The sequence below is a fragment of the Arachis duranensis genome, chromosome 3 (genome assembly GCF_000817695.3).
Source record: "Arachis duranensis cultivar V14167 chromosome 3, aradu.V14167.gnm2.J7QH, whole genome shotgun sequence".
Lineage (NCBI taxonomy): Eukaryota > Viridiplantae > Streptophyta > Magnoliopsida > Fabales > Fabaceae > Arachis > Arachis duranensis.
The window spans coordinates 41,944,844-41,957,186 of record NC_029774.3 but is presented as its reverse complement, the minus strand read 5'-3'; the positions used below and the strand labels follow the sequence as shown (position 1 = coordinate 41,957,186).

At 31.2% G+C, this 12,343-nt stretch overlaps 2 protein-coding genes across 5 annotated transcripts; one reads left to right on the top strand and one right to left on the bottom strand.

Annotated features, from left to right (window-relative positions):
• The first annotated feature begins 545 nt into the window (after nt 1-545).
• Nucleotides 546-5,296, top strand: LOC107478866 (B3 domain-containing protein Os01g0905400-like). 4 transcript variants are annotated; one of them, XR_008007315.1, is made up of 9 exons: nt 546-691; nt 793-949; nt 2,505-3,288; nt 3,401-3,517; nt 3,742-3,858; nt 3,960-4,046; nt 4,223-4,309; nt 4,390-4,560; nt 4,941-5,076. XR_008007315.1 is itself a non-coding variant. In XM_021138297.2 (9 exons), exons 2-9 carry the CDS (start codon nt 812-814, stop codon nt 5,202-5,204), a joined length of 1,737 nt encoding a protein of 578 aa, XP_020993956.1. In that variant the 5' UTR covers nt 546-691; nt 793-811; the 3' UTR covers nt 5,205-5,296. The 4 variants fall into 4 exon arrangements, 3 of the variants coding, with proteins under 3 accessions (XP_020993956.1, XP_015954504.1, XP_015954503.1); XM_021138297.2 differs by having other exon boundaries at nt 4,418-4,560; nt 4,941-5,296; XM_016099018.3 differs by having other exon boundaries at nt 4,223-4,327; nt 4,418-4,560; nt 4,941-5,296.
• A 913-nt stretch (nt 5,297-6,209) lies between these two features.
• LOC107478865 (adenine/guanine permease AZG2) lies at nt 6,210-8,689 on the bottom strand. Its single transcript, XM_016099016.3, has 2 exons — nt 7,177-8,689; nt 6,210-6,764 (listed from the first exon to the last, which is right to left on the bottom strand). The coding sequence occupies exons 1-2, from the start codon at nt 8,411-8,413 to the stop codon at nt 6,358-6,360; spliced, it is 1,644 nt and encodes a 547-aa protein (XP_015954502.1). The 5' UTR covers nt 8,414-8,689; the 3' UTR covers nt 6,210-6,357.
• Between the last annotated feature and the right edge of the window lie 3,654 nt (nt 8,690-12,343).

The following is a 12,343-nucleotide window of genomic DNA, read 5'->3' as shown; positions in this document are numbered from 1 at the left end:
CCAAATGTCATCGTTTTCGGAGCAGAGTAGAAAGACCTTCTTGTCTTCCAAATGAATGTCAACATCTCATCCTATCCCATAATGGATACATCACTCTGTTACCGCCACATGGATGCCACATCAGCCTTGTCCATTTGACATTAGAGAGCAGATTGAACGGAAGGACCAATTTGTACGGCGTTTTGAGAGGTCATGGATCGTTTTGTATTTTTCAGTTTTAAGGAAGTTAAATGTCTACGAATTAAAAATTCATGGACTTATTTATCCTTTACCCTTAGATATTTAAAAATAGAAAAAAAGACAAATTAATCCCTATTTTTTTAATTGACAGACATTTAAATTTATGAGAATTTAAAAATATATTTAAATTTTTAACCTTTTCAAAATTTAGACATAATGATCTTTAATCTAATTTATTCTATTTTAAAAACTCTCTTCCATATACCTCGGTATCAACTAAATCAATAAAACAAAAGTCACTTTTGATTTTTCGAGTTTAAGGATTTATTTGTCATTTTCTCTTAAAACCACCACCAAAATCTGTACTTGGAAAATGTGAAATGATCCATTCCCTCGAAAAGTTGCACTCCATCAAACGTCAAAGATAGTGATTATGACTAAAACCGTACAGAGCAAGCAAGCTTCCCAAAACGGCAAAACCTTCTTAACCCACCACAGTCCCTCATTTCTGGTAACGTTTCTTTCTCTTTTCACTTTCATCTCTTTGTGTTTTGAAAAGCAGTGATTTTTATTTTGTTTTGTTTGATTTTACTTTTTATTTTGCATCCTCAGCTGAGAAGAAAGGAAGAAGATGCGTCCCGAGGCACTAGTGTGTGAAGAATGCGCCTGCAGGTGTGTTTTGTTGCACGGAAACGAGAAGAAAAAATCGTCACTTTTTCCTCCTTCTTTCTTCAAGATCATGTTTGACTCGAACTTTTCCACTATTATGGTATGATTCTTTCATCTTCCCCGCTAAAATGTTGTTATTATTGCACATTCTGCACGCTGTTCCTTCAAAATTGAAACTTTCTTGAATCTTGAGTGTTACTTATTTGTTTCACTGTTAATCCCTTTCCATGTTCAAAAATCAAATGTATAGTATATTTAGCTCAGTTTGTGCATGGCTTTTTTTGAGTGTGATTATTTGGTTAAGATTGGACGCTATGTGAAAATAATAATGTTTATGCGAAGGAATAGTCATCTTTTATCAACCTCTATGTTTGAGTTCAAATCCCAATCCCTAACCTAGCTTTGGTTTGTGACTTTATTTTCTGTTTTTGTTGTCCGGGTTTTCTGTTTTCTAGATTTTGCAAAGGAAAAAGAGAAAACAGGGAACACAAATCCTGTAATTATGTTTTCTCCTTTTATTTTCTCCTTTTTCTTTATAAATTTCTAATATAATAAGGCCTTAATTTAGCCCTTCATAATATAGTGCTTGCAAATAAAAAATCCAAATCAACTATCATATATAAATACATATATTATTTATATCATTTTCAATTTATATTTTGTATTTTAATATTTATTTTATACGATTGCCTAATTTGGTGGCCAGTTATTGTGTATAGGTAGCATGGCTGTGCCCACAAATAAGAAATACATATTCAAACAATTGATCACAATTTCGAAGTTTTTCCTCTTGATATTATTCAATTGCTTTATTAGTTCTCGAATTTGAAGCCTTTTTATTAGACAGACCCATTCATTGTTATAATTTTTAATATTTATTATTTTAACAATAATTTCTTTACATGTTTTACAACTTATGTATTCCCATATTTTTATGTATAAATTGATAAAATAAATAAATAAATAACTAATGTTTGGATATGAGAAAATATAGCTTCAACAGCACCACTCTTTTTTTTGGCTCCACAAAATTGCTCTTCAAGCTTCACCACTGCTTGTCCAAACCAGTGACCGATGCTACCCTTATAGTGTTATATTACAAGTGTGATTGTAAGTCCCATTGTTTGGATTAAGTGAAAGGATTTATATTTCGGAAAATCATGAATCCATTAAGTTAAGGTTTTGGGTCAAGAGACGGTGACAAATAGATTTGGTATTCATCAAGTTGATTTTGATATAATAATTTCTTTTAATGTCTACATGTTTTGCTAAATACATTGCTACCAAAATGCAAAGTTATCTCTTCCCGTCACTGCTTGGACAAATTGCAAGAAACTTGAAACATAGTTCTACTTAATGAGGTTCTTAGGTACAACCTATAACAAATTAACAATACATGTTGCATTTCTATTTGAGTGTTTATACTATCTCTTTCTATATCTGCCAAAAAAAAGGGCCAGTTCTATATATGTAACTTTTCTCCATGATTGGTATGCATTTGTTCATATTTTCTGTGTTGTAGCTCCTCGTTGACCTTTTGTTCCATCATTCATTTTCTTACTGCATTTATTTTCCTTTCTTTGCTTGGATTTTTATTTATTTTAATCACTGGCTCTGATCTTGTGTATTGTTGGATCATCTTTTTCAAACTGCAGTATCTTCCTGACAAGTTTAAACCTGCTGTAGCTGCCTCCGTTAATAAGAAAATCATTCTTGATGACAAAAGTGGGGAGAGATGGAAAGTAACTTTATCCGAAGCCGGTAGTCACTTGGCTTTCAAGGAAGGATGGAATAAGTTTTCGTCGGACCATGGACTTGAACGTGGAGATATTCTGGTATTCCATCATGTTACTGATGTGCACTTTTATGTTACAATCTATGATAAATATGCTTGTGAAAAGCTTTGTTGTTCGAATACGAGAAATAAGACAAAACGTAGAAGGGACAGTAGTGTCTCTCCAGTTAGAGATGTCATGTTGGCTACACCAGATCAAAATGCGTCGGTTGTTTCTGAGCCAGATGCTAAAAAGACAAATAGTCAGAACAAAGTGGTTGGTGTAGGAGGAACACCAAATAATGTAGAGAATATTTCAAAACATGATAAGAGCAATGGAAGTGTCAAATCTACGAGAATGACAGAAAACTATGACAACACTGCGAAAATTACAGCCAGAGAATCAAGAGTTTCTCCTGTCAACTACAAATTGTGCATGAATCCAGTCGATGCAATTCTATGCGACAACTCTCCTTCATTTGAAGAGAGATTCAGAGGAGCTGCTGCATTTTTGTCAGAAGCTGAACTATCTGGAAAAAGGGATTCTATTAGAAATACTGACAGAAGCAGATACGACAATACTTCTACTTGCAAACTTGGAGAAAGAAAAGAGAAGAATGTTTTGAAAAGGGAAGTTAGAGAGTTCCAATATACTGAGGACTTAGGTACCTTATGAAACATATAGTAGCTTCCATTTACTTTCTAAAGACTTTAAATTTGTTAAGGGATCAAGTAAAGAGCTTTTTCCGATTTTTCATTACATTGGCTTATTTTCAGAAGGTGATAATAAGGTGGCAATGTCCAAGAAAGAACATGGCTTTCATATTGATGGATGTCTCAACACCAAACCAATGTTTAATGCCACACCGAATATCTCAGATGCTACTCGACTCAGTATGTCATCTATGAAGCAATCAATTAATGATTTAGCTTCCTTTTTATTTCTAGAAGCTTTGAATTTATTAAGGGATCAAGTGAAGAATAAACAATAGTTTTTTTTTTTCTTTTTTCCCCTTCCCATATATATGTTGGGATTCTAAGATTATTCCTTGCATTATGTGTAATGCTAACTTACATTTAGCTTTTTATGATTTTCAACTACATTGGCTTATTTTCAGAAAGTGATCCTATGGCAACGTCCAAGGGAAAACATGGATTGCAAATTGATGGATGCCCCAATACCAAACATATTGTCAATAATGGCATACCAAGGGTCTCAAGTGCTATTCAAAACGGTTCGTCGTCTCGGTTTTCTTTTCTATTTCTTAATTTGTTTTTCTCGTTGGAGTCCTTTGATGTACCTGAAGCATTAAATCAATTTATATGACGAGTACAGGCAAAATCTTAAAAAAGATTAAGAGCGAGCAGGCAGACAGGAATCCCAGTGAGGAGTGCACTTTTAAGGACAAAGTGTGTGCAAAAGGTGTTTTCTTTTTGTCACTTCTGTTTGAAATTCGTTACTCACTCTTGATAGTGCTTGCAGCATGCTTTGGCATATGCTGCAATATACATGAACATATTCTCAATTGGTATCTGTTTTCCTAAAGAAGTTGCTTGATTTAGGCTAAAGCAATCAATGACTCATTATTCTAATTACAGGTGAAATGCCCAAAAGGATTAAAAAAGAGCCGCGTATGGATATGACTTACAACGTGTCCAGATTCAAGGATGAATTCGAAGCCAGAGGTATTGAAGTTCCCAAAGGTATCTAAGCCCTTTTTTTGAATCTTCTGTTTTTAAGTCCTTTTACTCACTTTAAATCTCAGTATTGGCAACTGCTTTTTGTGATTATAGGCTTGCCAAAGGTTATCAAGAAAGAGTTTGAGAAGAGTTCACACAAGACTGAACAAAATGATGATAACGATGATGACAGTGATAACATTCAATTGGCAGAAGTTGTGCGCTGCGTGGTGCCCGATCATAATGATAAATTTCTTGTATGATGTTAACAAACCCTTTTTAGCTCTATATTCTATAGTCTATATAAACCATATGAGTTTCCCTGCTTGGAGGAATGCCAAAGTTTGCTACTTTGTTTTAGCTGGTAACTTTCTACATAGAACACTTCTTAAAATCTTCAGAAGGTGACGTGTCATCCTATAATTAGAGGTAGAGAGAACCTTAGAAAACTTTAGAGGATACTGTTAAAATATAACAGTTATAATTTTGGATAGGACATGGTAGAATTGTTTGATCCATGTTGTTGACCCTATCTGAATTATTGTCTTCAAATGTCAACACTAAGTCCGTCTAAATTTTATGTCACAACAACATTTTTTGTATGTTTTTAATCATTTGAACATTACTTTCGATGCAGGAATTGCCTACAAACTTGCATCAGTGCCGGAACTACAAAAATAACAGGATGGTGGTGATCCTGCGAGATCCGCAGAGGAGACTATGGCCGGTTCTTTACCATGATCTTCATGATAAAAAAATGCATGGTACAAAAGCCTTTTATCTGATAAAAGGGTGGTCACAATTTTACAGAGCCAATAATGTTCAACCAGGAGATTTGTGTACTTTTGAACTTAAGGAGGAGGCTAAACACATCTTCAATGTAGATATAAACCACAATTAATGATGGTAGAAAAATATTACATATATTTTGGTTATATGTCTTATGCTGTGATGGCTTTGTATTAATGAACTTTCTTCACTTGTGTTTTTCTACTGGAGATGCAATTGCAAAGTTGTTTTAGCTTGAAGTTTAGAACTATTTTTTTACCCTTCAATATACTGAATTAATTTACTTTCTTGTATTATTAGGTAGTATATATGTGAAGCTTAGCTTATCTGAGTCATGCACCTCAACCACTCATGCAATAGTGGAGAAAGGAAAATGAGTAAATTCGTTGTACCATAAATAAAGAAAATATATAAAACAATTCTTTGGTGAATATCCCAATATTTAGGTGAAAAGTAAAAGTTAATTACTCACTAGAAGATGTTTTTATGTAAATAATAGTTAAAGCTAAAATGTGAATATGTGTAATATTAAACAATTTTATAAAGGCTCATTTTTTTTGTTAGGGAAACTTTGTGTTTTGCATGATTATGGGTTCTTGGGGTGCCACACTAATGTGTGGACAGCTTTTACTCAGTTTCAATGTGAAGAACTCGGATCATGCAAGTTTTTTGTATGGAAAATGTGATGATCAAATCGAAGGGTCCGATTTGTATTTTTAAATTTTTTTTATTTTTGAAAATAAAAATCGAAGGGTCTGATTTTAACATTAAATTTTTTTTTATTTTCTAAACCACAAATCGGACGGTCCGATTTGTGATTGTTTGTTTAAAAAAACAAAATAATACAAAGAAATAAGAGGCACATTTGTGTAATCCATAGCAATGTAAAACACTTCTTTTTTCACACCATCCTGTGATACACATCTCTCTCCCACACGAAAAAGAATTTACACTTTATAAAACATGTCAAATTATTTAATGATTTTCAATTATAATCTTTATGAAAAAGACATTTTCATGTGAGCGAGTTATTAAAAAGAAATCCGCATACAATTGTTACTACTATTATCAAAACTTTTGAGATTAAAAGTGCAACACATTCTAGTGATGGCTTAAGTTTTCTTAACTAGTTATTTTTCTATATAAGCAGCTAAAATCTATAAACAAGGAGTCTAAAAGAAAAAACAAAAAACTTGTACTATAACTAATAATTAAGACATAAAGTTGACAACTTAAAATTACAAGTATACCCCCAACAAAACATGTCAAATAATTTCCACTGTTGAGTCAACAGCTGCTGTGGTAGTAGCAGACACTTGATTTTGTTCCTTGACCACCATTCTTCTCATGTTCCTAAACCACTTTATGGTGCCTGAAGCATAGTCAAAAAAGTTAAGAGCAATATGAAGACCAATCCCACCAATGATCCCATTTGCTATGGAGTATGTTAGTGGCATTAGTAGCATTGTAGCAAAAGCAGGCACTGCCTCCTTCATGTTGTTCCAATCTATGTCCTTCACCACCTTCATCATCATCACTCCAACAAGAACCAATGAGGATCCTATGGCCCATGGAGGAACACTTGAGAATAATGGTGTGAAGAACAATGAGAAGAAGAAGAACATCCCAATGAACACAGCAGTTAGTCCTGTTCTGCCACCTTCCCTCAAACCTGTTGGAGTAAAGCAGTTAGGAAAACTCAAGGATTAAGTTAAAAATAATAAGGTAAGTTGGAGCTATATTTTGACTTAAGTGTAAGAATTTTATATTCTATATATAGTCTTATGTGTTAATACAAAAATTAGTTTGATGATGATATTATTGATTATTTAGTAACTGTCTTTTAGTTGACTACACTGACAATTAAAAATAATTAATTTATTCATTTGTTTTCTGATGGAAACATAAAATTTGGGTCTTTGATTCTTGCTACTACAGTACTACTAATGTCTAAAGAAATAACTAATAACTATTTATACATTTTATCAAATATACTAATTATACCAAAGTAATAATTATTAGAGGACAAAAGATATATTCACTAAATCCAAATTTTCACAACTCATTCAAAATTTTATGCATACCTGCTGATGATTCCACAAATGTTGCTGTGGTTGTAACACCCAATGTGGACCCTACAATGGTTCCAGCTGCATCAACAATGTAAGCCATGTATTCACCTTCAAAGTTACCTTTTTCATCCACAAACTCACCAATCTCAGCCATTGTATAAACTGTTCCAGTGATTGCAAGCACATCAACATAGAACAATGTGGCTAATGCAACCCAAACCTCACTCCTATTGAAGTCACTAAAACTAAGAACACCAGCCGTTGACTCTATCTTATGAAAGTCAACAACTTTCTTGAAATAGTTATAGTTTGCATCACCAAGTGGTGTATCAGGGAAATAAGTAACTCCTGTGTGCCTAAACCAAGACACAAAGGTTACAAAGAGAATACCATAAATCATGCTTCCTTTCACATTCTTCATGAGTCCATAGCTTGTTATGAGTAGGCCCAAAAACCCAAGCCAGAATTTTGGGCTTTGCATTCTCCCACCAAGGCAGGCCCCAGTTACTGGGTCAACAATCTTACAGGCAGTGATTGTAACCAAATTTGAAGGATCAGGCCCAATAAGCCCAAGCCCCTGGTTTGATTGAAGGCCCACAAATGCAATGAAAAGCCCAATACCAGCAGCACAAGCAAGCCTAATAGAATGAGGGATAAGTTTTGCAAGCTTACCCCTCAAACCAAGAGCAGAAACAAGAAGAAAGAGAACACCTTCAATACACACCACAGCAAGTGCAGTTTGGTACGAGAGAGGCCCACCACTTCCATGGAAACCAACCAAATTAAATGCCAGATAAGCATTTGGCCCCATGCCCGGGGCCAAACCAAATGGCAAATTTGCCAATAATCCCATGGCCACTGTTGAAATCATTGCTGAAACAACGGTGGCCACGACAAGATCACTTTTTGTCTTTGCAAGACAAGCCTCGTAGCCTGCGTTAGGCTTGGCGACGCAGTCTGCACTCTTAGGCGGAGTGCAGTCTGCAGTCGAACAAGTGCCACCGGAGACTGCGATGATGGTAGCATTAACAGTGATGATGTAAGCCATGGTAAGAAAAGTTGCCATGGCTGCACGAAACTCTCTTGTGAAGCATGTTTTTCTTGCTTCTAACTTGAAGTACTTGCCAAGAAAACACTTTGAGAATGCCCTATTTAGGGCTTTCTCCATTTTGATGAATGAGCTTGTAAACTTTGAAACAAACCCATCACCACCACCACCACCTTCTTCCATTCTTGTTCCACTACCCATCAATCTCTCACTTCTTCTCTGTCTAAGTTGTTTACGGTGCTCTCTCTAAGTTGATAATGAGTTATTTATATATGGAAAAGGAGTAATGGGGTGTCAAAGAGTATGGTGAGTAGTGTATATAGAAAAGGAAGAGGGAGAAAGAATCATGAATAGGAGATTTCTTTTGTTATTTGGTGGGTGTGAATGAGAAAGCTGAAATCATGCAGAAGAGAGTGAAGATACCGATTGTAACGTGTGGAATTAATATAGCATAGGTGGGGGGTTGCCTATGCTGTAATATGAACCTTGGAGAATTAATGAAGTATAGTGGACTTTTTTGAAAGTGGGAAACATTCATCGTATGAACTATAATAATAAAGGGGATGCTCCCATAAAGACGCATAAAACGTCTTTTTTTAAAGATATTTTTTAATAATTAAAATTTAATATATATAATTTGTGTTATTTTTGTCAAAATTAAGTTAGACAAATTAATTTGATTGAAAAATGATTAATCAAATTTTGAAGTAGTCTAAATTCATATTATTTTTTTATAAAAAATGATTATAATACCCCTATTATAAAAAATGACTAAAATACTCCTATTGTAAACCCTGGTTAAATTAGTAAATAATTAATCAATAAATTAGTTTTTAATAAGGAGAATTAGAAATGTGAATATTATATCAAATTAGGATAGAGCTCATTGAAACAAGAATTTTGACACTAATTTCAAGGATATTGTATTAATTTTTTATAAAAAATTTTAATTTATATCGGTTTAAAATTTGATTTATTAATTTTTTTACTAAACTAATTTGTCCAATCTAATTTTAATAAAAATAATATAATTTAATTAAATTTTAATTGATTATATGTATTAAATTTTAATTTTTAAAAAACATCTTTAAAAAAAGACGTTTTTGACATCTTTATCTAAGTGACTCCCTAATAATAAATGACGTGTTCAATTCAATAAATTAGCATTAATTTGTAGCCTACTAAGTATGGACACTCAGTATTCATGTGTCAGTTACATTTTAGATACGATATTTATTAATTTTTGTCTAATATATATATGTTTGTAATATCTAATCGTGTCTTAATAAAAAATAAAAAATTATTTTTCGGACACATTTAAATATCATCGAGTCTTGCTAAGGAGCCAATGACTTATTTATACAATGTATACAATTGGTTATATGAGTTACAAAATGAATCACTCATATTAATACCAAGTCATGATACCACTCATCCCAACCTCCATTGTCAGCGTTGTACAAATATTTTATTGGCTTCCCATACTTTTCCAATATCATCACGTGTCAATGTGTCCAACCTTATTTTTAACATGTATTTTTAAAATGAGTTTAAAAATTATTTTAAATACTTTTATATAGTTAAAAAAATATTAAAAATATTTAAGAAATTATTTTATATTTTAATATCAATAAAATATCAAAAATTTATTATAATTTATCTAAAAAATATTTTATATTTTATATATATATTGTGTCCTTGTGTCTTATAAGAATTTTAAATTTACGTGTCCGCGTGTTCTATATCGTATCGTATCTTGTATCTGTGTCTGTATCAGTACCCATGCATTATAGGTCCTAAGTTAACATTATTATATTTAACTAAATTATCAGATAATATTTTAATTATTATATTAACATAAAAACAATCATTTGCATTTTTCCTAATTATTAACTTAGAATATTTTCGTATAAAAATAATAATTAAAATATAGATATTCGTTATATTAAGTAGATATTTTGTAAAGCACATATATATCGTCAACGGATCATTAATGAAAGCCATTAAATATTTAAATTATTTATAGCCTTCATAAATTTGAAATAGAATCAATATAAGATTGTGTAATTAAAGAATTCTTAAATTGTGAAAGAAATAAATAATTTTTTATATTATAACACATAAATTTATTAAAGATTATTATTATTAATTAATTTTTACTCGAACGTACGTTTACTCATCATTTGTATTAAATGCTTTACTATATTATTATTATGAATAATATTTTTTATCTGATAAATTGTAATATAATAGTCAATGTATGTGAATTTCGCGTGATCGTTTTTAATAATTGAAAGACTTTCTCATCCTTAAAAAAACTGAATGTATATTTTTTCAGTTTAAAATATGCACATACATTATTGCATGCCAAAACTTTTTTTTTCTTAGTATATTATCAACTAATGCTTGCTTTTGCATTTTTATTAGCGAAGAAAATATGAGAAATTAAATAATTTTTTATGCTCTATGTTGGTATTAGTTTCTCACTTTCTCTCCATATTTAAATTCCTTGGTGGTCCATGTCCTTATCATGATTCTTTATGCATAATCACCTAACCATACGTATATCTTTCTTTTTTGACCCTACATGGTTGAGTTCTATTCCTTTCTACGCTTCAAATCAATGAATCTATACCACCATTTTTATTTTTTGGGAGTATTTTCTTTTAGAGTTTTAATCTTTTTATTTACTTTGTTGGTTTCTTATTTTTGGCAGTAACGTGTAAATGTTTATATGTTACACCATGAGTTAGGCAAGAGGCATTTTATCTGTAAGTGATTTAATTCAACTAAACTACACAAGATCCTTAAAACGTGGATTTGTCCAACTAGGTTGTGTCACGTGTGGATTTATCGTTAATTTAGATTATTCTCTCATAAAAAGAAGAAAGAAAAAGGGTTCACATAATTCTATTTTAATATCTAAGTATTAATTACTTTAGTCTTTAAAGGTATGTTGGTAAGTTGTAAGAGATTTAAATCATTTAACCATTTGTCGAATGTTAAGCTTTGTTTTAATTTGTACGTATTTATGTTGTAAGGAGACTTTTAGGAACCAATAATACTTTTAGTGCAAAAAAAAATTGATTGATGTTAGTTTAAATGTAAGACATCAATATTAGCATTGTTCTATAATTAAGTCAAAAAAATTCTTTTTACCTTACCTTACCTTAAATGTTATTAATATATTATCATGGTATAAAAATTGAAAAACGACAAATAAATAAAAGAGAACGATAAATAAGTCACTAACTTTTTATTTCAAAAAGAAATCAACTAATTGAACATATAAAAAGTCCCTCATTTTTATAAAATGATATCTAAATCTCTCCGAAAGACCTATTTATCCTTATATATTTTGGACGGAAAAACTTAGATGCACTACGTTTTAGAAAATGAAAAATATTTTTTTATTTTTAATTAGTCAAGAATTTATGTGTCTTTAAATTATAAAATTCAAGACCTATTTATCTTTTTTTCATAATAAAAACATATTTTTTGTTTTTTTTTTTTGTAGTGTTTTGCTAACGACTCGGTATGAATCTTTATTAAAGACAAATAGGTGAAGTACATGGTCGTCTCAAGTCCAAATTTAGTCAAATGTTTGGTATAAAATATGTTACATAATTTAATAATCTAGTCCCACTAGATAAAAGAAAATGGAAATAAAATACTCGTGCTTTATTCTTTAATAGATTTGTTTTGAATTATGAACAAGCAAGACAAGTGAGTAGCTTGAAAAATCCAAATTCAAAATCTTCGAAAGATCAAATACTATTTTTGCAATCCAAACTTGGGAATCTTAGGAGCCTTATCTTGTGTGCATATATATAACATTAGCACCTTTATTCTTTAATAATTTATTTATTTTAAATTATATATTCGATTTCAAACTTTTGATGGTACTTTGAAAAGTAGTTACTATAATGTTTGAATCCATTTATTTATTTATCCAAATATATAAAAACAGGCAAAAAAAATTTTAAAAACCTGAAACAACACATACTTAAACGTGCCCAAATAAGGATAAATAATGTGCCTTGATGAATAAGATTAATGTAATTAAACTAGAGGATAATATAAAGTAAGCTACGTAATACTAGAAGTGAGTTAATTAGAAGAAGTTTGCAT

What these genes read in the sequence shown, in the direction of transcription:
- LOC107478866 (XM_016099018.3), top strand. Translation starts at nt 812, where the DNA reads ATGCGTCCCGAGGCACTAGTGTGTGAAGAATGCGCCTGCAGGTGTGTT. An exon ending in CCAATATACTGAGGACTTAG is followed by an intron (nt 3,289 to 3,400) that starts GTACCTTATGAA and finishes GCTTATTTTCAG; the next exon opens with AAGGTGATAATAAGGTGGCA. An exon ending in ATCATAATGATAAATTTCTT is followed by an intron (nt 4,561 to 4,940) that starts GTATGATGTTAA and finishes CTTTCGATGCAG; the next exon opens with GAATTGCCTACAAACTTGCA.
- LOC107478865 (XM_016099016.3), bottom strand. Translation starts at nt 8,413, where the DNA reads ATGGGTAGTGGAACAAGAATGGAAGAAGGTGGTGGTGGTGGTGATGGG. An exon ending in ATTTGTGGAATCATCAGCAG is followed by an intron (nt 6,765 to 7,176) that starts GTATGCATAAAA and finishes TTACTCCAACAG; the next exon opens with GTTTGAGGGAAGGTGGCAGA.